A 26284-nucleotide genomic window follows, 5' to 3' on the forward strand; every position below is an offset into this window, starting at 1 on the left:
TATGGTGCTTCTCTTAATTCTACTTGTACAATTATGTATAATTGGATGCATATGGATAGATATGTATAATTGGAATTGTACTTTCCAAGCGTTTAGTACAGTGCTCTGTGCACAGTAAGCACTCAATAAATGCAATTGAATGAATGAATGAAAACACACATCCCAGACACTATTTATTTGCTTATTTTTGTATTTATTTCCATCAATATCTGTCTCCCCCATAGACTCTTAGCTACAGACTGCTAGAAGCAGCGTGGATCAGTGGAAAGAGCCCGGGCTTTGGAGTCATTGGTCATGGGTTCAAATCCGTGCTCTGCCAACTGTCAGACTGTGACTTGGGGCAAGTCACTTCACTTGTCTGGGCCTCATTTACCTCCTCTGTAAAATGGGGATTAAAATCTTTGAGTCCCCCATGGGACAACCTGATGACCTTGTAACCTCCCCAGCGCTTAGAACAGTGCTTTGCACATAGTAAGCACTTAATAAATGCCATTGTTAATTATTAAGTCACTTAACTGCTCTGTGCCTCACTTACCTCCTCTGTAAAATGGGGATTAAGATTGTGAGCCCCCTGTGGGACAATCTGATCACCTTATAACCTTCCCAGTGCTTAGAACAGGGCTTTGCATTCATTCATTCAGTCGTATTTATTGAGCGCTTACTGTGTGCCGAGCACTGTACTAAGCACCTGGAAAGTCCAAGTTGGCAACATATAGAGATGGTCCCTACCCAACAGCGGGCTCACAGTCTAGAAGGGGGAGACAGACAACAAAACAAAACAGATTAACAAAATAAAATAAATAGAACAAATATGCCATTGTTAATTATTAATTAAGTCACTTAACTTCTCTGTGCCTCAGTTACCTTCTCTGTAAAATGGGGATTAAGACTGTGAGCCCCCCATGGGACAACCTGATCACTTTGTAACCTCCCCAGTGCTTAGAACAGTGCTTTGCACATAGTAAGCGCTTAATAAATGCCACTGTTAATTATTAAGTCACTTAACTGCTCTGTACCTCAGTTACCACCTCTGTAAAAATGGGGATTAAGCTGTGAGCCCCCCATGGGACCACCTGATCACCTTGTAACCTCCCCAGTGCTTAGAACAGTACTTTGCACATAGTAAGCGCTTAATAAATGAGATTGTTATTATTATTATGATTCCTGGCTCCATCCTCGGACTGGTACCGCCCAGGCCGGACCTGCTAACGGACTGTCCGGCCCCCACGGCGGGCCGCTGTCGGTTTCTATATATGTATATATGTTTGTACATATTTATTACTGTATTTATTTTACTTGTACATATCTATTCTATTGATTTTATTTTGCTAATATGTTTGGTTTTGTTCTCTGTCTCCCCCTTCTAGACTGTGAGCCGGCCGTTGGGTAGGGACCGTCTCTATATGTTGCCAGCTTGTACTTCCCAAGCGCTCGGTCCAGTGCTCTGCACACAGGAAGCGCTCAATAAATACGATTGAATGAATGAATGAATGTTTGTACGTATTTATTACTCTATTTATGTTATTTGTCCATATTTATTCTATTTATTTTATTTTGTTGTTTTGTTTTGTTCCCTGTCTCCCCCTTCTAGACTTTGAGCCCGCTGTTGGGTAGGGACCGTCTCCAGATCATCATCATCATCATCATCATCATCAATCGTATTTATTGAGCGCTTACTATGTGCAGAGCACTGTACTAAGTGCTTGGGAAGTCCAAATTGGCAACATATAGAGACAGTCCCTACCCAACAGAGGGCTCACAGTCTAAAAGGGGGAGACAGAGAACAAAACCAAACATACTAACAAAATAAAATAAATAGAATAGATATGTACAAATAAAATAAATAAATAGAGTAAAAAAAATATGTACAAACATCTATACATATATACAGGTACTGTGGCGAAGGGAAGGAGGTAAGATGGGGGGATGGAGAGGGGGACGAGGGGGAGAGGAAGGAAGGGGCTTAGTCTGGGAAGGCCTCCTGGAGGAGGTGAGCTCTCAGTAGGGCCTTGAAGGGAGGAAGAGAGCGAGCTAGCTTGGCGGAGGGGCAGAGGGATTGGGGGCATTGCGGGCCCGGGGGAGGACGTGGGCCGGGGGTCGACGGTGGGACAGGCGAGAACGAGGTACGGTGAGGAGATTAGCGGCGGAGGAGCGGAGGGTGCGGGCTGGGCTGGAGAAGGACAGAAGGGAGGGGAGGTAGGAGGGGGCCAGGGGATGGATGGATGGACAGCCTGGAAGCCCAGGGGGAGGAGTTGCTGCCTGATGCGCAGATTGATTGGTAGCCACTGGAGATGTTGCCAACTTGGACTTCCCAAGCGCTCAGTCCAGCGCTCCGCACACGGTAAGCGCTCAATAAATACGATCGACTGATTGATTGATTGCTTGATTTTCCAGGTGTACGAGTTGACTCTGCATTACACCCAGCACCGAGACCACAACGTGGTGACCGGGGCCCTGGAGCTCCTGCAGCAGCTGTTCCGCACCCCGCCGCCCGAGCTCCTGCGGGCCCTCACCACCCCGGGGGGCACGGCGCGGCTCAGCCCCGGCCAGCCCAGCGGGCGCACCCGCAGCGGGAGCATCGGCGAGCTGCTCGGTAAGCCCGCCTCGGTTTCCCTTCCCTTCCCCTCCGCCTCCCCGGGCCGGGAAAGGCCCACCAGGCCGTCCCTCCGTCCGTCCGAGCCCCTCGTGTGCGCAGGGACCGAGCACTTGGGAGAGTCCAATAGAGCAACAGAACATCATCGTCATCCATCGTATTTATTGAGCGCTTACTATGTGCGGAGCACTGTGCTAAGCGCTTGGGAAGTACAAATTGGCAACATATAGAGACGGTCCCTACCCGACATTGGGCTCACAGTCTAAAAGGGGGAGACAGAGAACAAAACCAAACATACTAACAAAATAAAATAAATAGAATAGATATGGACAAGTAAAATAAATAAATAAATAGAGTAATAAATATGTATATACATATATACAGGTGCTGTGGGGAAGGGAAGGAGGTAAGATGAGGGGGATGGAGAGGGGGACGAGGGGGAGACACATCCCCCCCCTGCCCACAACGAGCTGACAGTCTGGAGGGAGAGGCGGACGTGAATAGAATTGAATAATCAATCAATCGTATTTATTGAGCGCTTACTGTGTGCAGAGCACTGGACTAAGCGCTTGGGAAGTCCAAGTCGGCAACTTATAGAGGCGGTCCCTACCCAACAGCGGGCTCACAGGCTAGAAGGGGGAGACAGAGGACAAAACCAAACACACTAACACAATAAAATAAATGGAATGGAGATGTACAAGTAAGATAAATAAATGAATAGAGTGATAAATTAGAAGTCGGCAACACATAGAGACAGTCCCTACCCAACAGCGGGTTCACAGTCTAGAAGGGGGAGACAGACAACAAAACCGAACACACTAACAAAACAAAATAAATAGAATAGATATGTACAAGTAAGATAAATAAATGGAGTGATAAATTAGAAGTCGGCAACACATAGAGACAGCCCCTACCCAACAGCGGGCTCACAGTCTAGAAGGGGGAGACAGAGAACAAAACCAAACACACTAACAAAATAAAATAAATAGAATAGATATGTACAAGTAAGAGAAATAAATGAATAGAGTGATAAATATGTACAAACATATAGACACATATACAGGTGCTGTGGGGAAGGGAAGGAAGTAAGATGGGGGGATGGAGAGGGGAAGGAGGGGGAGAGGAAGGAAATGAATAAATAATAATAATAATAATGATGGCATCTATTAAGTGCTTACTATGTGCAAAGCACTGTTCTAAGCGCTGGGGAGGTTACAAGGTGATCAGGTTGTCCCGGGGGGGGGGGCTCACAGTTTTAATCCCCATTTTACAGATCAATCAATCAATCAATCAATCATATTTATTAAGCGCTTACTGTGTGCAGAGCACTGTACTAAGTACAGATGAGGGAACTACCTACTCCGTTGTACTTTCAACCAATCAATGGCATTGATTAGAGAGGCAGTGTGGCTCAGTGGAAACAGCCTGGGCTTTGGAGTCAGAGGTCATGGGTTCAAGTCCCGGCTCCGCCAATTGTCAGCTGTGTGACTTTGGGCAAGTCACTTCACTTCTCTGGGCCTCAGTGACCTCATCTGTAAAATGGGGATTAAGACTGTGAGCCCCCCGTGGGACAACCTGATCACTTTGTAACCTCCCCAGCGCTTAGAACAGTGCTTTGCACATAGTAAGCGCTTAATAAATGCCATCATTGAATTAATAGAAATGAATAAATAATAATCAGTCAATCGTATTTATAATAATGATGACATTTGTTAAGTGCTTACTATGTGCAAAGCACTGTTCTAAGCGCTGGGGAGGTTACAAGGAGAAGCAGCGTGGCTCAGTGGAAAGAGCCCGGGCTTTGGAGTCAGAGGTCATGAGTTCAAGTCCCAGCTCCGCCAGTTGTTAGCTGTGTGATTTTGGGCAAGTCACTTCACTTCTCTTGGCCTCAGTGACCTCATCTGTAAAATGGGAATGAAGACTGTGAGCCCCCTGTGGGACAACCTGATCACCCTGTAACCTCCCCAGCAGTTAGAACAGTGCTTTGCACATAGTAAGTGCTTAATAAATGCCATTATTATTATTATTATTATTACAAGGTGAGCAGATTGTCCCACGTGGGGCTCACAGTCTTGATCCCCATTTTCCAGATGAGGGAACTGAGGCCCAGAGAAGTGAAGTGACTGGCCCAAAGTCACCCAAGAGAGAAGCGGCGTGGCTCAGTGGAAAGAGCCCGGGCTTTGGAGTCAGAGGTCAGGGGTTCAAATCCTGGCTCCGCCACTTGTCAGCTCTATGACTTTGGGCAAGTCACTTCACTTCTCTGGGCCTCAGTTACCTCATCTGTAAAATTTATTACTCTATTTTATTTGTACATATTTATTACATATTTACATATTTACTCTATTTTATTTATTTATTCTATTTATTTATTCCATTTATTTTATTTTGTTAATATGTTTTGTTTTGTTCTCCATCTCCCCCTTCTATCAGTCGTATTTATCAGTGTGAGCCCACTGTTGGGTAGGGACCGTCTCTATATGTTGCCAACTTGTACTTCCCAAGCGCTTAGCCCAGCACTCTGCACACAGTAAGCACTCAATAAGTACGATTGATTGATTGATTGATTGATTGATTCCCAAGCGCTTAGTCCAGCGCTCTGCACACAGTAAGCGCTCAATAAATACGATTGATTGATTGATTGATTCCCAAGCGCTTAGTCCAGCGCTCTGCACACAGTAAGCGCTCAATAAATACAATTGATTGATTGATTGATTCCCAAACGCTTAGTCCAGCACTCTGCACACAGTAAGCGCTCAATGTATATGATTGACTGAGTGAATAAAATGAGGATTAAGACTGTGAGCCCCCCATGGGACAACCTGATCACCCCATATCCATCCCAGCACTTAGAACAGTGGAATGAATATGTACAAATAAAATAGAGTAATAAATCCATACAAACATATATACATATATACAGGTGCTGTGGGGAGGAGAAGGAGGTAAGGTGGGGGGATGGGGAGAGGGAGGAGGGGGCTCAGTGTGGGAAGGCCTCCTGGAGGAGGTGAGCTCTCAGTAGGGCTTTGAAGGGAGGAAGAGAGCGAGCTTGGCGAATGTGCGGAGGGAACTTGTCAGCTGTGTGACTTTGGGCATGTCGCTTCACTTCTCTGGGCCTCAGTTCCCTCATCTGTAAAATGGGGATGAAGACTGTGAGCCCCCCGTGGGCCAACCTGATCACCTTGTAACCTCCCCAGCGCTTAGACCAGTGCTTTAGCACATAGTAAGCGCTTAATAAATGCCATTATCATGATTATTAGATGGGGGCGAGGGGATAGAGTACAGTGCTCTGCACTTAGTAAGCGCTCAATAAATACGATTGATTGATTGATTGATAGAGAGCCTTGAAGCCGAGAGTGAGGGGTTTCTGCTCGATTCGAAGGTTGATAGGCAGCCACTGAGATTTTTGAGGAGAGACAGACGAGATGGGGCAGGTGATTCTCAGGGTCCTCAGGGTTCGTATGCCATTTCCTGTATATGTATATATGTATATACCTGTATATATGTTTGTACATAGTTATTACTCTATTTATTTATTTTGCTTGTACATATCTATTCTATTTATTTTATTTTGTTAGTATGTTTGGTTTTGTCTCCCCATTTTAGACTGTGAGCCCACTGTTGGGTAGGGTCTGTCTCTATATGTCGCCAATTTGTACTTCCCAAGCGCTTAGTACAGTGCTCTGCACACAGTAAGCGCTCAATAAATACGATTGATGATGATGATTTCCGATTGGCGTTAAAGAGGTTCCCCGTGGGGTGGCCTGAACGGTGACAAAATTCGAGGACGGCACCCGGCCTCCAGCTTGCCTCCCCCTTGGAGGCTCTACGAAGGCAGTCACTCATATTTATTGAACACGTACTGTGTGCAGAGCACTGTATTAAGCGTTTGGGAGAGGACAGTAGAATAACGTACTCGTATAGTCATTCATTGTCGTATTTATCGAGCGCTTACTGTGTGCAGGGCACCGTACTAAGCGCTTGGGAAGTCCAAGTTGGCAACATATGGAGACGGTCCTTATCCAACAGTGGGCTCACAGTCTAGAAGGGGGAGGCAGGGAACAAAACAAAACATATTAACATATGGAGAAGCAGTGTGGCTCAATGGAACGAGCATGGGCTTTGGAGTCAGAGGTCATGGGTTCAAATCCCGGCTCCGCCAATTGTCAGCTGTGTGCCTTTGGGCAAGTCACTTAACTTCTCTGGGCCTCAGGTACCTCATCTGTAAAATGGGGATTAAGACTGTGAACCCCCTGTGGGACAACCTGATCACTCTGTAACCTCCCCAGCACTTAGAACAGTGCTTTGCACATGGTAAGCGCTTAATAAATGCCATCATCATTATTATTATTATTGTATTAACAAAATAAAATCAGTAGAATAAATATGTAGCCGTAATTTGATCTATTCGTTGCGGTTCATGGCTGCCTCCCCCTCTAGATCGTCAGCGCGCGGGCTGGGAATGTCTCCCAACTCTGTTCTGTCGGACTCTTCCCTAGTGATTAGGACGGGGCTCTGCGCAAAGTAATCACGGCAAATTGGATAGAGCCCGGGCCGGGAGTCAGAAGGACCTGGGTTCTAATCCCGACTCCACCGCTTGTCTGCTGTATGACCTTGGGCAAGTCACTTCACGTCTCTGGTCCTTAGTTACCTCCTCTGCAGAATGGGGATTAACATTCTGAACCCCATGTGGGACAGGGATTGTGTCCAACCCAATCATTATTATTATTATTATTATCATCATCTATGCTAATAGGGAGGAGGGAGAGGCAGGAACTGAACTGTCGATCTGTGGATTAAATGGTGGAGAGTTGTACATATTTATTCTATTTATTTTATTTTGTCAATATGTTTCGTTTTGTTGTCTGTCTCCCCCTTCTAGACCGTGAGCCCGCTGTGGGATAGAGACCGTCTCTATATGTTGCCAACTTGTACCTCCCAAGCGCTTAGTACAGTGCTCTGCACACAGTAAGCGCTCAATAAATGCGATTGAATTAGCTCATAATCTCCTCCAGCTCTTAGTAATAGTAATAATAATAATGATAGCATCTATTAAGCGCTTACTATGTGCAAAGCACTGTTCTAAGCGCTGGGGAGGTTACAAGGTGATCAGGTTGTCCCATGGGGGGCTCACAGTCGTAATCCCCATTTTACAGATGAGGTATAATAATAATAATGATAGCATCTGTTAAGCGCTTACTATGTGCAAAGCACTGTTCTAAGCGCTGGGGACGTGACAAGGTGATCAGGTTCTCCCACGGGGGGCTCACAGTCATAATCCCCATTTTGCAGATGAGGTATAATAATAATAATAATAATGACGATAGCATCTATTAAGCGCTTACTATGTGCAAAGCACTGTTCTAAGCACTGGGGATGTTACAAAGTGATAAGGTTGTCCCACAGGGGGCTCACAGTCGTAACCCCCATTTTACAGATGAGGTATAATAATAATGGTAGCATTTATTAAGCGCTTACTATGTTCAAAGCACTGTTCTAACCGCTGGGGAGGATACAAGGTGATTCGGTTGTCCCACGGGGGGCTCACAGTCGTAATCCCCATTTTACAGATGAGGTCACTGAGGCACAGAGCAGCGTGCCGACTCCGCCAATTGCCAGCTGTGTGACTTTGGGCAAGTCACTTCACTTCTCTGGGCCTCAGTGACCTCATCTGTAAAACGGGGTTGAAGACTGTGAGCCCCCCGTGGGACAACCTGATCACCTTGTAACCTCCCCAGCGCTTAGAACAGTGGTTTGCACACATAGTAAGCACTTAATAAATGCCATCATTAATGAATTAATTAACAGAGAAGTGAAGTGATTTGCCCAAAGTCACACAGCTGAGAATTGGCAGAGCCCGGATCTGAACCCTTGACCTCTGACTCCAAAGCCCGGGCTTTTTCCACTGAGCCACACTGCTTCTCTAGTACAGTTCCTGGCACGTAGTAAGTACCTAACGAATGACCGTCTCTAGATGTTGCCGACTTGTACTTCCCAAGCGCTTAGTACGGTGCTCTGCACGCAGTAAGCGCTCAATCAGTACGATTGAATGAATGAATAACCGTCTCTAGATGTGGCCGGCTTGTACTTCCCAAGCGCTTAGTACGGTGCTCTGCACGCAGTAAGCGCTCAATCAGTACGATTGAATAAATGAATATCCGTCTCTAGATGTTGCCGACTTGTACTTTCCAAGCGCTTAGTACAGTGCTCTGCACGCAGTAAGCGCTCAATCAGTACGATTGAATGAATGAATAACCGTCTCTAGATGTGGCCGGCTTGTACTTCCCAAGCGCTTAGTACGTTGCTCTGCACGCAGTAAGCGCTCAGTCAGTACGATTGAATGAATGAATAACCGTCTCTAGATGTGACCGGTTTGTACTTCCCAAGCGCTTAGTACGGTGCTCTGCACGCAGTAAGCGCTCAATCAGTACGATTGAATGAATGAATAACCATCTCTAGATGTGGCCGGTTTGTACTTCCCAAGCGCTTAGTACGGTGCTCTGCACGCAGTAAGCGCTCAGTCAGTACAATTGAATGAATGAATAACCGTCTCTAGATGTTGCCAGCTTGTACTTCCCAAGCGCTTAGTACGGTGCTCTACACTCAGTAAGCGCTCAATCAGTACGATTGAATGAATGAATAACCGTCTCTGGATGTGGCCGGCTTCTACTTCCCAAGCGCTTAGTACGGTGCTCTGCATGCAGTAAGCGCTCAATCAATACGATTGAATGAATGAATAACCGTCTCTAGATGTGGCCGGCTTGTACTTCCCAAGCGCTTAGTGCGGTGCTCTGCACGCAGTAGGCGCTCAATCAATACGATTGAATGAATGAATGTAACAAATACTGTAAAAAGAAAATGTAAGCGCCCGATAAATACCACCGATTGATTGGAACCTCGACGGTTGTTTGGAGAAAGCTTCCTTCGATGATCACGTCCTTTAATATGGCCCTCAGTTTCCCGAAGCAGGGAGCCAAGTCCCAGCTGACCTAGGGAAGGAATCAAAACTCTTCCTCCTCAGCAGGCTCCGCGCTCCCGACCCCCACCCATCTCCTCCCAGTCCTTTTCCGCACTGTCAGGTTCCCGAATTCGGTTCTTTGGAAGCGCGTGAGGAGTCACGATGCTTTATATCGTTATCCCGGGGATCAGTTTCCCAGGCAAGCCGTTGAAAGAGCGGGGGGATTGACTTCCAGTTTTCCTGCAAGCGTTTGCGTGACCCCCCCAGGAATTCGGGCGTGTGCATGAAGTCCCAACTAAGAGCACTTTTCTCCTCTTTTCCTCTAACCTCGAGGGCCAGAGAACGCTCTGGCGTCCAGTCCATAGTGCGTGAAAACTCGCCGACGAGCAGCGTTCCCTTAATTGCTGATTTTTCCAGAAGAAATTGGATTGTGTTGCCAACTTGTACTCCCCAAGCGCTTAGTACAGTGCTCTGCACACAGTAAGCGCTCAATAAATACGATTGACGATGATTCTCTTAGCATTTTGGTTGAAATCTTACTAACTCTCCCTTTCAGCCTGGGGGCAAAGATTGTGCTTTCTCCCAGCGCTTAGAGCAGTGCTTGGCATAGTAAGCGTTTAACAAATGCCATCATTATTGTTATTATTATTATTATTATTATTAATATCTTGCGGTTTGCCGCTGCTGGGAGGCAAGCCACCAGCCAGTGTGAAATTCGGTCCTTAAGGAAGCCCGTGTTTAAGCCCAGAGTCACATCCGCCGTGGCTCGGATGTCATTTTCCATTTTCCCAAAAGCCGTCAAAGCGTCCACAAGGACCGGTGTCGTCCTAGCGACCACAGTCCGGAACAATAATAATAATGATGGTATTTATTAAGCGCTTACTATGTTCAAAGCACTGTTGTAAGCGTTGGGGAGGTTACAGTGTCATCAGGTTGTCCACAGCAGGGCTCACAGTCTTAATCCCCATTTTACAGATGAGGGAACTGAGGCCCAGACTTGCCCAAAGTCACCCAGCTGACAGTTGGCAGAGCTGGGATTTGAACCCACGACCTCTGACTCCAAAAGCCCATGCTCTTTTCCACTGAGCCACGCTGCTGGGGGATGCTCCAACAACAGTTCACTTAGCATCCCGTAATTTCCCATTTGCTGGAATCGGAACTTCCCGGACGGTTTGAGATTCCCTCAAGCGCCCTGCCTCGCGTCGGCTCGTTTTTGATCTGTTCCTCTCTGTGATTTGCAGCCGGAGGGGCGCCTTCCTGCAGCCCTGTCCTTCCAAGGAAACAAAAAGGTGATTATTCCCGAAATCATAGTCTCGTGCTTTTTGCATCCTTTGTGTCGCATCACCGATCCACCCCGTTCTCCGTCTCCATTCTAGTTGTCCGCGGAACGACGGGGCTTGCACATTTTTCCGGGGGGAACCTCGCTGATTAACTTGACTTTAGCTAGCTATTCTGGGGATTACCTCATCTTGAGGTGCTGATGACCGAACGGTCAATCAATCAATCAATCAATCGTATTTATTGAGCGCTTACTGTGTGCAGAGCACTGTACTAAGCACTTCTAAGTACAATTCGGCAACAGTTAGAGACGGTCCCTACCCAACAACGGGCTGACAGTCTAGAAGGGGGAGACAGATGACAAAACAAAACATATTAACAAAATAAAATAAATAGAATAAATATGTACAAGTAAAATAAATAGAGTAATAAATACATTCAAACGTATTCATTCATTCAATTGTATTTATTGAGCGCTTACTGTGTGCAGAGCACTGTACTAAGCGCTTGGGAAGTCCAAGTTGGCAACATATAGAGACGGTCCCTACCCAGCAGTGGGTTCACAGTCTAAAAATGGGCTCACGGTCTAAAATAATCCATCAGCTTGAAACCCAGAAAGTTTTGGGCTTGGATTCGCTTTTGCTGTTTAACTTGCACCTAAAGACTCATTTTGCACTTCAGTTTGCAACAGAAACTGTGTCAATCAATCAATCAATCGTATTTATTGAGCGCTTACTATGTGCAGAGCACTGTACTAAGTGCTTGGGAAGTACAAATTGGCATCACATAGAGACAGTCCCTACCCAACAGTGGGCTCACAGTCTAAAAGTGGGGGGGGGGGGGGGGGGGGGGGAGCTTAATTCCGAGCTTAATTATTTTCCTTTTAACAGAAATCCTTCTGGACCGTGTAGCCACCTAAAAATCGGTTTTGCGATGGTGGGCACAAATCAACCGATTTGTTCGGCCATGAGCACCAGCAAAGCGTTTTTTCTTGCAGGCTTCACTTGGGGAGAGTGATTTTCGTTCGAAAAATGGGGAAGTTGTGGGGTTTTGGTTTAAAAGCCTTCTACAGTTGGGAAGCCGCGTGGCTCAATGGGAAGAGCCCAGGCTTTGGAGTTAGAGGTCATGGGTTCAAATCCCGGCCCTGCCAACTGTCAGCTGTGTGACTTTGGGCAAGTCACTTCACTTCTCTGAGCCTCAGTTCCCTCATCAAATGGGGATGAAGACGGTGAGCCCCCCATGGGACAACCTGATCACCTTGTAACCTCCCCAGCGCTTAGAACAGTGCTTTGCACATAGTAAGCGCTTAACAAGTGCCATCATTGTTATTATTATTATTACAGTTGTTCCTTTTTTTATGAGGAAGACTAAAAGGGAAAGGAAGCACCAGGAAAAAAAAAAGTCTGTAAGCGACTCACTTGCAGGGGTTTTGTGGAGGAACAGCCACGTCTCCCAAGGCTCTGGGTCAGGGATTAATCTAAATTTGGCAAAATTTAGCAAAAAAATTTGGCAAAAACTGCCGTCTGGGTTCAGCTGGGGGCCGGTTATCCTTCTGACAACTACGCTGGACTTGGAATATCAGGCTTTTAAATCGCCTCCACTTCTCCGGGAAAATTACATTTATAATGTCAGCATTCTCCAGTACTGCCTGTCTGGTGTTGGTCCTGATTCTGTCGCTCCATCTCTCCGTTTGTCTTCGCGAGATTGTTTGTCACTTTTCCATTCCGGAATCGTGAAAGAATGACTAAAATTCTGGCTTTTCAGGGACGCTGGGAGATGACTCCATCTAGGGTGACGGGAAGTGTGAGAACGTGGTCTTTTCTTGTGGGTTCGAGTGAGGGTTTGGATTTTGGGGGGGGGCAAAAGATACACAATACCCCAAACTGATTGTTGGATCTGTTTTACCTGGAGAAAATGTAGGTTTTATTTCAACGCCGATACACTTAAATCAGTACGCGGATGCTCGGCGAGGTTTCAGAAATGTCTCTCCGCAATTGGCAACGCAGGCATTCTTCCTGGAACGTAACTGTTGGTTTTGGAGAACTTCCAACTTGTACCTCCCAGGCGCTTAGTACAGTGCTCTGCACACAGTAAGCGCTCAATAAATATGATTGATTGATTCCATGTAAGCAGCATGGCTCAGCGGAAAGAGCCCGGGCTTGGGAGTCAGGTCATGGGTTCAAATCCCGACTCCGCCACTTGTCAGCTGTGTGACTTTGGGCAGGTCACTTCACTTCTCAAGGCCTCAGTTCCCTCATCTGTAAAATGGGGATTAAGACTGTGAGCCCCCCGAGGGACAACTGTGAGCCCACTGTTGGGTAGGGACCATCTCTATATGTTCCCGACCTGTACTTCCCAAGCGCTTAATCCAGTGCTCTGCACACAGTAAGCGCTCAATAAATACGATTGATTGATTGATTGATTGATTGTAACCTCCCCAGCGCTTAGAACAGTGCTTTGCACATAGTAAGCGCTTAATAAATGCCATCATTATTGTTGTTATTATTAGTATATGCATTGTGTATTTATTCTAAGTTTCTCCTATTTGTAATTTGTCGAGTGCCCGTCTACTCCGCTAGATTGTAAATCATTCATTCATTCATATTTATTAAGCGCTTACCGTGTGCAGAGCGCTGTACTAAACCCTCGGGCAAGTAGAATACAGCAATAAACAGTGACAGTCCCCACCCACAACGAGCTCACGTATAGCGTCTAGAAATCAACTAGTCATTCCTTCACAAATACCATTATTATTGTTATTATTGGTATATAGTCGTCGATGAACTCTTGTTTCAGTGGGAGGGTAGAGGAAAACGGATGACAGAGTGTGTGGAAGCAGCGTGGCTCAGTGGAAAGAGCCCGGGCTTTGGAGTCAGAGGTCATGGGTTCAAATCCCGGCTCCCTCAATTGTCAGCTGTGTGACTTTGGGCAAGTCACTTCACTTCTCCGTGCCTCAGTTCCCTCATCTGCAAAATGGGGATTAAGACTGTGAGCCCCCCGTGGGACAACCTGATCACTTTGTAACCGCCCCAGCACTTAGAACAGTGCTTTGCCCATAGTAAGCACTTCATAAATGCCATTATTATTATTATTATTATTCAGTCTGTTGAGTTTGTTTTTTTGTTTTTTTTTTAAGATCTTCGCTAAGCACTTACTGTGTGCCAGGCACTGTATTAAGCGCCGGGGGAGATTCAAGCTCATCAGGTTGGACAGAGTCCCTGTCCCACATTGGGCTCGTTAGTCCTGATCCCCATTTTACAGTTGAGGTAACTGAGGCGCAGAGAAGTCAAGTGACGCGCCTAAGGTCACACAGCACACAAGTGGCAGAACCGGGGTTAGAACCTGGTCCTCTCATTCCCAGGCCCGGGCTCTTTCCATTGGGCAACACTGCCCCTCATTTATTCATTTATCTGTGTCTAAAATCAATCAATCAATCAATCGTATTTATTGAGCGCTTACTGTGTGCAGAGCACTGTACTAAGCGCTTGGGAAGTACAAGTTGGCAACATATGGAGACAGTCCCTACCCAACAGTGGTCACTGTACTGAGTGCATAACAGGGCATCAGGGGCCTGGAGTGAGCAAACGATTATTTGGGACTAGTGCTCACTGTGTGGAGAGCACTGTACTAAGCGCTTGGGAGACAGCTGTGTGACTTTGGGCAAGTCCCTTAACTTTTTATTTTTTGATGACATTTATTAAGCGCTTACTATGTGCAAAGCCCTGTTCTAAGCGCTGGGGAGGTTACAAGGTGATCAGGATGTCCCACGGGGGGCTCACAGTCTTCATCCCCATTTTTACAGATGAGGGAACTGAGGCCCAGAGAAGTGAAGTGACCTGCCCAGAGTCACACAGCTGACAATGGGCAGAGCCAGGATTCGAACCCATGACCTCCGACTCCAAAACCCGGGCTCTTTCCACTGAGCCACACTGCTTCTCTATTATTATTATTATCATCATCGTCATCATCAGTCTATGAAGTGACTTGCCCAGAGTCACACAGCTGAATATTGGCAGAGCCGGGATTTGAACCCATGACCTCTGACTCCGAAGCCCAGGCTCTTTCCGCTGAGCCACGCTGCTTCTCTGTTATTATTATCATCATCATCACTCTATTATTATCACACCATTATTCTTATCATCATTATATTATTATCATATTATATCACCACACCATTATTATCGTCATCATCATCATTATATTATCACCATACCATTATTATTATTATTATTATTATTATTGCTATTATTATTATTATTATCATTATTATTATCATCATTATTATATTACTCAGAGGCAGTAAGAGTCAGCCCCGACATTGAATACACAACTCTGGCTAGTTTGGGTTGAAACCGGGTAACTGATTCCTCCATCTGTAGCACTATTTCTAGGAGAGGAGTAGATCAATCAGTCAATCAATCAATCGTATTTATTGAGCGCTTACTGTGTGCAGAGCACTGTATTATTAATTTAGACCAACTTAATAATTTAGACCAACAAATAATTAATTTAGACCAACTTTTGAGGAGCCAATTGCGGCCCAGTCCGGGGACAGGCTGCATTTCTTCTGAGGCATGTAGCAATATTGTAGCTGTCTTAACTGGATTTTGGGGGTTCTCTTTGCTGTAGCTTTAAATTCAGTGAACTCATTCCTTGTCATCAATCAATCAGTCAATCAATCGTATTTATTGAGCGCTTACTGTGTGCAGAGCGCTGGACTAAGCGCTTGGGAAGTCCAAGTTGGCAACATATAGAGACGGTCCCTACCCAACAGTGGGCTCACAGTCAGCTGCATTCCCACTTTGCTCCTTGCGCCTTAGAGATAGTATAATTGGTTTTAAAATTAGGTGTTGTAATAATAATAATAATAATGATGATGGTATTTGTTAAGCGCTTACTATGTGCAAAGCACCGTTCTAAGCGCTGGGGAGGTTACAAGGTGATCAGGTTGTCCCATGGGGGGCTCACAGTCTTCATCCCCATTTTCCAGATGAGGGAACTGAGGCCCAGAGAAGTGAAGTGACTTGCCCAAAGTCACACAGCTGACAGTTGGGGGAGCCGGGATTTGAACCCCTGACCTCTGACTCCAAAGCCCGGGCTCTTTCCACTGAGCCACGCTGCTTCTTGTAGATACTCTATTTTATTTGTACATATTTGTTCTATTTATTTTATTTTGCTAATATGTTTTGTTTTGTTGTCTGTCTCCCCCTTCTAGACTGCGAGCCCGCTGCTGGGTAGGGACCGTCTCTAGATGTTGCCAACTTGGACTTCCCAAGCGCTTAGTCCAGTGCTCTGCACACAGTCAGCGCTCAATAAATACGATTGAATGAATGAATGAATAATTGGTGGTTATTAAAATTCAGAAAAATACTGCGATGTGAATTTGCAAAGAGACTTGGTATTTAAATGATCACTTTAGGAGTTTTTTAGTTGGAGATTTGCTTATACAGATTTTTGTTGTCTTTTTGCTGATGGTATATAAGCTATGAACTATGGCGTATAAACAGCCTCGCATTTGATTTAAGATTTGATCTTAAGATTTAAAGGTACACTGAGACAGTGTCAAGAGTCTTCACTCATTCAATCATATTTATTGAGCGCTTACTGTGTGCAGAGCACTGTACTAAGCGCTTGGGAAGTACAAGTTGGCAACAGATAGAGACGGTCCCTACCCAACAGCGGGCAGAATAAATATGCAGAATAAATACGTAAATACAGCAGAATAATTATATACAAGTAAAATAAATAGAGTAATAAATATGTACAAACATATATACATATATACAGGTGCTTTGTGGAAGGGAAGGAGGTAAGGCGGGGGTATGGGGAGGAGGGGGAGAGTCTTGTACTTTCACGTCTAAAATCAGAAACTTCCCACGGGCCTTCAATTTTTCTGAACTCTTTCTAAGAACCGTAAAGTAAAACACTAAATTTCTGGTCAGTAACGACTGCGGTGTGTGTTTTAATCTTCACCTCGTCGGTTCGATGTATTCCGGAAGTATTTCGCTCACCAGGGAATCTCAATTTGAACATCAGGGAAAACTTGGTAAAATACCAGGAAGGTTTTTTGAAACGTTGATGTTAATAATTTCAATAATATCTTCAAATTCATTCATTCATTCAATCGTATTGAGCATTTACTGTGTGCAGAGCAATGTACTAAGCGCTTGGGAAGTACAGGTTGGCAACATATAGAGGCGGTCCCTACCCGACAGCGGGCTCACAGTCTAGAAGGGGGAGACAGACAACAAAACAAAACATAGTAACAAAATAAAATAAGTAGAATAGTAAATATGTACAAGTAAAATAGAGTAATAAATATGAACAAACATGTATTCAGGGGCTGTGGGGAGGGGAAGGAGGTAGGGCGGGAGGGATGGGGACGGCGAGAGGAATGGGGGGGGGCTCAGTGTGGGAAGGCCTCCTGGAGGAGGGGAGTTTCTCAGTAGGGCTTTGAAGGGAGGAAGAGAGCGAGCTTGGCGGATGGGCAGAGGGATTGGGGGCATTCCAGGCCCGGGGGAGGACGGAGGCCGGGGGTCGACGGCGGGACGGGCGAGAACGAGGCCTAACGGTGAGGAGGTGAGCGGCGGAGGAGCGGAGGGTGCGGGCTGGGCTGGAGAAAGAGAGAAGGGAGGGGAGGGAGGAGGGGGCCAGGGGATGAACAGCCTTGAAGCCGAGAGTGAGGAGTTTTTGCTTGATGCATAGGTTGCCTGGCAGCCACTGGAGATTTTTGAGGAGGGGAGTAACATGCCCAGAGTGTTTCTGGACAAAGACAATCCGGGCAACGGTGTGAAGTTTGGATTGAAGTGGGGAGCGGCAGGAGGATGGGAGATCGGAGAGGAGGCTGATGCAGTAATCCAGTGGGGATAGGATGAGAGATTGAAGGAGCAGGGTAGCGGTTTGGATGGAGTGGAAAGGGCGGATCTCGGCGATGTTGCGGAGGTGAGACCGGCAGGTTTTGGTGACGGATCGGATGTGAGGGGTGGACGAGAGAGAGTGGAGTCGAGGATGACACCAAGGTTGCGGGCTTGTGAAACGGGAAGGACGGTAGTGCCATCAACAGTGATGGGAAAGTCAGGGAGAGGGCAGGGTTTGGGAGGGAAGATAAGGAGTTCAGTCTTGGACATATTGAGTTTGAGGTGGCGGGCAGACATCCAGATGGAGATGTCCTGAAGGCAGGAGGAGACCCGAGCCTGAAGGGAGGCAGAGAGAGCAGGGGCAGAGATGGAGATTTGGGTGTCATCAGCGTAGAGATGGTAGTTGAAATAGTTCAAATTGCTCTACTTGATTTAACCCCCTTTTAGACTGTGAGCCCACTGTTGGGTAGGGACTGTCTCTATATGTTGCCAACTTGTACTTCCCAAACGCTTAGTATAGTGCTCTGCACTCAGTAAGCGCTCAATAAATACAATTGATGATGATGATGATGATGATTGGTAAAATACCAGGAAGATTTTTTGAAAAGTTGATGGTAATAATCGAAATAATATCTTCAAATCGCTCTAGTTGGCTGAGCAGTGTAATTCTGTGTGTATAGATGATGTGGATACTGGATACACTCGATCAATACTGGTTTAACTCAGGGAATCACAATTTGAACATTCGGGAATCATTGGTAAAATACCAGGAAGATTTTTTGAGAAGTTGATGTTAATGATTTGAATAATATCTTCAAATCGCTCTAGTTGGCTGAGCAGTTTAATCCTGTGTGTCTAGTTGGCATGGATACTAGATGCACTTGATCGATACAGGTTTAACTCAGGGAATCTCAATTTGAACATTCGGGAATCATTGGTAAAATACCAGAAAGGTTTTTTTGAAAAGTTGATGTTAATGATTTGAATAATATCTTCAAATCGCTCTAGTTGGCTGAGCAGTTAAATTCTGTGTGTATAGTTGGCATGGGTACTAGATACACTTGATAGATACTGGTTTAACTCAGGAAATCTCAATTTGAACATTCGGGAATCATTGGTAAAATACCAGGAAGATTTTTTGAAAAGTTGATGGTAATACTCGGAGTAATATCTTCAAATCGCTCTACTTGGCTGAGCAGTTTAATTCTGTGTGTATAGAGGACGTGGATACTAGATACACTTGATCGATACGGGCTTAACTCAGGGAATCTCAAATTGAACATTAGGGAATCATTGGTAAAATACCAGAAAGGTTTTTTGAAAAGTTGATGGTTATAATCGGAATAATATCTTCAAATCGCTCTACTTGGCTGAGCAGTTAAATTCTGTGTGTATAGTTGGCACGGATACTAGATACACTTGATTGATACTGGTTTAACTCAGGGAATCTCAATTTGAACATTCGGGAATCATTGGTAAAATACCAGGAAGATTTTTTGAAAAGTTGATGGTAATAATCAGAATAATATCTTCAAATCGCTCTACTTGGCTGAGCAGTTTAATTCTGTATATATAGTTGGCATGGATACTAGATACACTTGATCGATACTGGTTTAACTCAGGGAATCTCAAATTGAACATTAGGGAATCATTGGTAAAATACCAGGAAGATTTTTTGAAAAGTTGTTGGTAATAATCTTCAAATCGCTCTACTTGGCTGAGCAGTTTAATTCTGTGTGTATAGATGACGTGGATACCGGATACAGTTGATCGGTACTGGTTTAACTCAGCTCCCTAGGGATGAAACATATTTAGGATTTAGACTGTGCAGTTGTTTGGTTTCAAGAAGGTGGTTCTATTTTTAAAAGCAAACCTAAAAAGAAAATCATTGTCGCCCCGTTCGTCAGGTAAAGTGCTCTTAGGAGAAGAGGAAAGTTTGGAGGATGACTCCGAATCCAGGTCAGAAATCAGCAGCGCGGCTTTTACAGGTAAGCCGTAGCGCAGTCCACTTGATTTTCATTTTGCCTCATCCACGCCGAAGGAAGGAGGAGACAGGTTCCTTGCCTTTGAGGAATTCAGAATCAAAAGGAGACGGATTCTATGTGCTCCGGATTGACGTCCTCACAGTATCCCGCAGTAAAGGAAAACTTCTGCTATAGAACGGAAGGATTTCCCGATGTATATTATAATAACAATGGCATTTATTTATCAATCAATCGTATTTATTGAGCGCTTACGGTGTGCAGAGCACTGTACTAAGTGCTTGGGAAGTACAAGTTGGCAACATATAGAGACAGTCCCTATCCAAGAGTGGGCTCACAGTCTATTAAGCGCTTACTATGTGCCAAGCACTGTTCTAAGCGCCGGGGAGGTTACAAGGAGATCGGGTTGTCCCACGGGGGGCTCACAGTCTTCATCCCCGTTTTACAGATGAGGTAGCTGAGGCCCAGAGAAGTGAAGTGACTTGCCCAAAGTCACACAGCTGACAGTTGGCGGAGCCGGGATTTGAACCCACGACCTGGGACTCCAAAGCCCGGGCTCTTTCCACTGAGCCACGCTGCTTTTGTATATTAATGTCTGTCTCCCCTCTAGACTGTAAGCTCCCGGTAGAAAGGGAACTCATCTCCCAACCCTGGTATTTATTGAGCGCTTATTGTGTGCAAAGCACTGTAGTAAGTGCTTGTACTGTACAAAAGATTAGGTAGAAGCGATCCGTGCCACAAAAAGCGTACAGTCTAGAGGGGGAGGCAGACATTCAAATAAATGACAGATAGATGTGGATCCCGGTATTAATTAAATTCTTATTGTGTGCAAAGCACTGTAATAAGTGCTTGTACTGTACAAAAGATTAGGGAGAAGCGATCCGTGCCACAGAAAGCTTACAGTGTAGAGGGGGAGGCAGACATTAAAATAAATGACATAGATATGGGTCCCGGTATTAATTAAATTCTTATTGTGCGCGAAGCACTGTTATAAGTGCTTGTACTGTACAAAAGATTAGGTAGAAGCGATCCGTGCCACACAAAGCTTTCAGTCTAGAGGGGGAGGCAGACATTAAAATAAATGACAGATAGATGTGAATCCAGGTATTAATTAAATTCTTACTATATGCCAAATGTAGATAAAGGGCAATCAGATTGGATACTGTCCCCAGGAGTTCACACCCTGAGGTTGTTCGGCCGGGAGGGGTATTATGATAAAAATAATTATGGTATTGTTTAAACGCCAGCTGTGTGCCAAGCACTGTTCTTAACGCTGGGGTAAATGCATTCATTCATTCATTCAGTCATTCAGTCGTATTTATTGAGTGCATACTGTGTGCAGACCACCGTACAAAGCTCTTGGAAAGTGCATTTCGGCGACAGATAGGGACCGTCACTATATGTTGCCAACTTGTACTTCCCAAGCGCTTAGTACAGTGCTCTGCACACTGTAAGCGCTCAATAAATGCGATTGAATGAATGAATGAATGACAGTCCCTACCCAACAATGGGCTTACGGTCTAGAATAATAATAACAATGCTGGCATTTGTTAAGCGCTTACTATGTGCAAAGCACTGTTCTAAGTGCTGGGGGGGGATACAAAGTGATCAGGTTGTCCCACGTGAGGCTCACGGTCTTAATCCCCATTTAACAGATGAGGTAACTGAGGCTCAGAGAAGTGAAATGACTTGCCCAAGGTCACACAGCAGACGTGGCGGCACTGGGATTAGAACCCATGACCTCTGGCTCCCAAGCCCGGGCTCTTCCCACTGAGCCACACTGTTTGGGCGCTGTCCCTGTCCCACGTGGGGCTCCTAGTCTCCATCCCCATTTTCCAGATGAGGTAACTGAGGCCCAGAGAAGCGAAGCGACTTGCCCAAGGTCACACAGCTGGCAAGTGGCAGAGCCCAGCTCCCTGGTACTCCCCAGGCGTGTGCTCTGGTCGCCAGGCCATGCGGCCTCTCAGCGTAACGGGTTGCGGGTGGGTATGAACGGAACGCGCCCCTCGACTTCTCAGGCCCCCTCCATCCCCCCCCCCCCGGCCCTTTTCATTCATTCATTCAATCGTATTTATTGAGCGCTTACTGTGTGCAGAGCACTGTACTAAGCTCTTGGGAAGTACAAGTCGGCAACATACAGAGATGGTCCCTACCCAACAGTGGGCTCACAGTCTAGAAGGGGGAGAAAGAGAACAAAACAAAACATATTAACAAAATAAAATAAATAGAATAAACATGTACAAGTAAAATCAATCAATCAATCGTATTGATTGAGCGCTTACTGTGCGCAAAGCACTGTACTGAGCGCTTGGGAAGTACAAGTTGGCAACACATAGAGACAGTCCCTACCCAACAGTGGGCTCACAGTCTAAAAGGGGGAGACAGAGAACAAAACCAAACATACTAACAAAATAAAATAAGTAGAATAGATATGTACAAGTAAAATAAATGAATAAATGAATAGAGTAATAAATATGTACAAACATATATCCATATATACAGGTGCTGTGGGGAAGAGAAGGAGGTAAGATGGGGGGATGGCAAATAAATAAATGATAAATAAATAAATAAATAGAGTAATAAATAGAGTAATAAATAATAAATAGAATAATAAATAAATAAAGTAATAAAAATAAATCATCATCATCATCATCAATCGCATTTATTGAGCGCTTACAGTGTGCAGAGCATTGTACTAAGCGCTTGGGAAGTCCAAGTTGGCAACATATAGAGATGGTCCCTACCCAACAGTGGGCTCACAGTCTAAAAGGGGGAGACAGAGAACAAAACCAAACATACTAACGAAATAAAATAAATAGAATAGATATGTACAAGTAAAATAAATAAATAAATAAATAGAGTAATAAATCTGTACAAACATATATACATATATCCAGGTGCTGTGGGGAAGAGAAGGAGGTAAGATGGGGGATGGCAAATAAGTAAATAAATAAATAAATAGATAAATAAATAAATAGAGTAATAAATAAATAGAGTAATAAATAATAAATAGCGTAATAAATAAATAAATAAATAATAGAGTAATAAATCTGTACCAACATATATACATATATCCAGGTGCTGTGGGGAGGGGAAGGAGGTAAGGCGGGGAGGAGGGGGAGAGGAAGGAGGGAGCTCAGTCTGGGCCCTTCAGATCACGTAGCTGGTCATCATGGGCAGCGTCCCCCTAGGCGACCGTGGTCGAGATGCTCAGGAAAGTTGCCACCAGATGCCCCGTTTTATTCATTCAATCATATTTATTAAGCACTTACTGTGTGCAGAACACTGTACTAAGCTCTTGGGAAGTACAGGTCGGCGACATATAGGGACGGTCCCTCCCCAACAGCGGGCTCACAGTCTAGAAGGGGGAGACAGACGACAAAGCAAAACATGCGGACAGGTGTCAAGTCATAAGAACAAATAGAATTAAAGCTAAATGCACATCATTGAGAAAATCGATAGAATAGGAAATATGTACGAGTAAAATAAATAGAGTAATAAGTCTGTCCAAACATCTATACAGGGACTGTGGGGAGGGGAAGGAGGGAGGGCGGCGGGGATGGGGAGGAGGAGAGGAAAAAGGAGGAGAGCCGCTCCCCCGCCTCTGGGCTCTTGCCCTCTCCATCCCCCCCATCTTACCTCCTTCCCTTCCCCACAGCAGCTGTATATATGGATATATGTTTGTACAGATTTATTACTCTATTTATTTTACTTGTGCGTATCTATTCTATTTATTTTGTTAGTACGTTTGGTTTTGTTCTCCGTCTCCCCCTTCTAGCCTGTGAGCCTGCTGTCGGGTAGGGACCGTCTCCATATGTCGCCCGCTCGGACTTCCCAAGCGCTTAGTCCGGTGCTCTGCACACTCAAGAAATGCGATTGACTGATTGATTGCTTGATTGATTGCCCGCTTCCAGCCTCGATGAAGAGCGAGGCGGCGGGGCCCGCGGGGCAGGACATCATCACGGAGCAGCCCCGCTCGCAGCACACCCTGCAGCCGGAGTCGGCCGGCGGCGCGGCCCCCGAGGGGGACGAGGACGACACGCTGAGCTCCAGCCCGGTCAGCGCCGTCCCGTCGGACCCCGCCGCCGACCTCCACGATGGGACCCAGGCCTCCTCGCCCCTCAGCGACAGCTCCCAGACCACCACCGAGGGGCCCGATTCGGCCGTCACCCCGTCGGACAGCTCGGAAATGGTAAGCGCCCCGGCCCCGGCCTCTCGGACCGTGGCCCCTTCTTTGTCCGCTTTCCCAATCAATCAATCAATCAATCAATCAATCAATCGTATTTATTGAGCGCTTACTATGTGCAGAGCAGACTGAGACCCAGACCCAGACTGAGACCCAGACTGAGCCCCTTCTTTCCTCTCTCCCTCGTCCCCCTCTCCATCCCCCCGTCTTACCTCCTTCCCTTCCCCACAGCACCTGTATATATGTAGATATGGTTGTACAGATTTATTACTCTATTTATTTATTTATTTTACTTGTACATTTCTATCCTACTTATTTTATTTTGTTGGTATGTTTGGTTCTGTTCTCTGTCTCCCCCTTTTAGACTGTGAGCCCACTGTTGGGTAGGGACTGTCTCTATGTGATGCCAATTTGTACTTCCCAAGCGCTTAGTACAGTGCTCTGCACATAGTAAGCGCTCAATAAATACGATTGATTGATTGATTGATTGTACAGATTTATTACTCTGTTTATTTATTTATTTATTTTACTTGTACATTTCTGTCCTACTTATTTTATTTTGTTGGTATGTTTGGTTCTGTTCTCTGTCTCCCCCCTTTTAGACTGTGAGCCCACTGTTGGGTAGGGACTGTCTCTATGTGATGCCAATTTGTACTTCCCAAGCGCTTAGTCCAGTGCTCTGCACATAGTAAGCGCTCAATAAATACGATTGATTGATTGATTGATTGTACAGATTTATTACTCTATTTATTTATTTATTTATTTTACTTGTACATTTCTGTCCTACTTATTTTATTTTGTTGGTATGTTTGGTTCTGTTCTCTGTCTCCCCCTTTTAGACTGTGAGCCCACTGTTGGGTAGGGACTGTCTCTATGTGATGCCAATTTGTACTTCCCAAGCGCTTAGTCCAGTGCTCTGCACATAGTAAGCGCTCAATAAATACGATTGATTGATTGATTGATTGATGTGCAGAGCACTGTACTAAGCGCTTGGGAAGTACAAATTGGCAACACATAGAGACAGTCCCTACCCAACAGTGGGCTCACAGTCTAAAAGACTGTGATCAATCAGTCAATCAATCTTAAGTCTATGCTTTTTTTGATTTATTCAGTACATAATGATGGCATCTATCCTCATTGTATTTATTGAGCGCTTACTATGTGCAGAGCACTGTACGAAGCGCTTGGGAAGTACAAATGGGCAACATATCATCATCATCAATCGTATTTATTGAGCGTTTACTATGTGCAGAGCACTGTTCGAAGCGCTTGGGAAGTACAAATGGGCAACATATCATCATCATCAATCGTATTTATTGAGCGCTTACTATGTGCAGAGCACTGTACTAAGCGCAACATATAGAGACAGTCCCTACCCAACAGTGGGCTCACAGTCTAAAAGAATCTATTAAGCGCTTACTCTGTGCAAAGCACTGTTTGAAGCGCTGGGGAGGTACAAGGTGATCAGGTTGTCCCACGGGGGGCTTACAGGCTTCATCCCCATTTTCCAGATGAGGGAACTGGGGCCCAGAGAAGTGAAGTGACTTGCCCAAAGTCACACGACTGACAGTCGGCGGAGCCGGGATTTGAACCCACGACCTCTGACTCCAAAACCCGGGCTCTTTCCACCGAGCCACGCTGCTTCCACAGGAACAGCTGTCCATATGATTCCTTTTTTAAATATAATAATAATAATAATAATGGCATTTGTTAAGCGCTTACTATGTGCAAAGCACTATTCTCTGTACAGTGCTCTGCACACAGTAAGCGCTCAATAAATACGATTGAATGAATGAATAATAATAATGGCATTTGTTAAGCGCTTACTATGTGCAGAGCACCGTTCTAAGCGCTGGGGGGGATACAAGGTGATCAAGTTGTCCCACATGGGGCTCACAGTCTTAATCCTCATTTTACAGATGAGGTTGTCTTCACTGAGCGTTTTCTCTGTACCAAGTGCTTGGGAGAAGAATAATAATAATGATGGTATTTTTTAATAAAAATAATAATAATAATAATAATAATGATGGCATTTGTTAAGCGCTCACTATGTGCCAGCACTGTTCTAAGCACTGGGAGGAATACAAGGTGATCAAGTTGTCCCACGTGGGGTTCAGAGTCTTAATCCCCATTTTACAGATGAGGTCGTCTTCACTGAGCATTTACTCTGTACCGAGTGCTTGGGAGAATAATAATAATAATGATGGTATTTGTTAATCAAAATAATAATAATGATGGCATTTGTTAAGTGCTTACTATGTGCAAAGCACTGTTCTAAGCGCTGGGGGGGGGATACAAGTTGATCAGATTGTCCCACGTGGGGCTCACAGTCTTAATCCCCATTTTACAGATGAGGTCGTCTTCACCAAGCGTTTACTCTGTACCGAGTGCTTGGGAGAAGAATAATAATAATGATGGTATTTGTTAATAATA

General features: G+C 45.2%; 1 protein-coding gene across 1 annotated transcript in view; it reads left to right on the forward strand.

Moving 5' to 3' along the window:
• HTT (huntingtin) overlaps nucleotides 1-26284 on the forward strand; it is a 378122-nt gene that overhangs the window by 72539 nt on the left and 279299 nt on the right. The window contains exons 9-12 of the mRNA XM_038744544.1: nucleotides 2395-2593; nucleotides 10790-10837; nucleotides 19591-19671; nucleotides 23580-23857. Coding sequence (XP_038600472.1) covers nucleotides 2395-2593; nucleotides 10790-10837; nucleotides 19591-19671; nucleotides 23580-23857 — 606 coding nt within the window. The remainder of the gene's footprint in view (nucleotides 1-2394; nucleotides 2594-10789; nucleotides 10838-19590; nucleotides 19672-23579; nucleotides 23858-26284) is intronic.

The sequence above is a fragment of the Tachyglossus aculeatus genome, chromosome 4 (assembly GCF_015852505.1).
Source record: "Tachyglossus aculeatus isolate mTacAcu1 chromosome 4, mTacAcu1.pri, whole genome shotgun sequence".
Taxonomy (NCBI): Eukaryota; Metazoa; Chordata; class Mammalia; order Monotremata; family Tachyglossidae; genus Tachyglossus; species Tachyglossus aculeatus.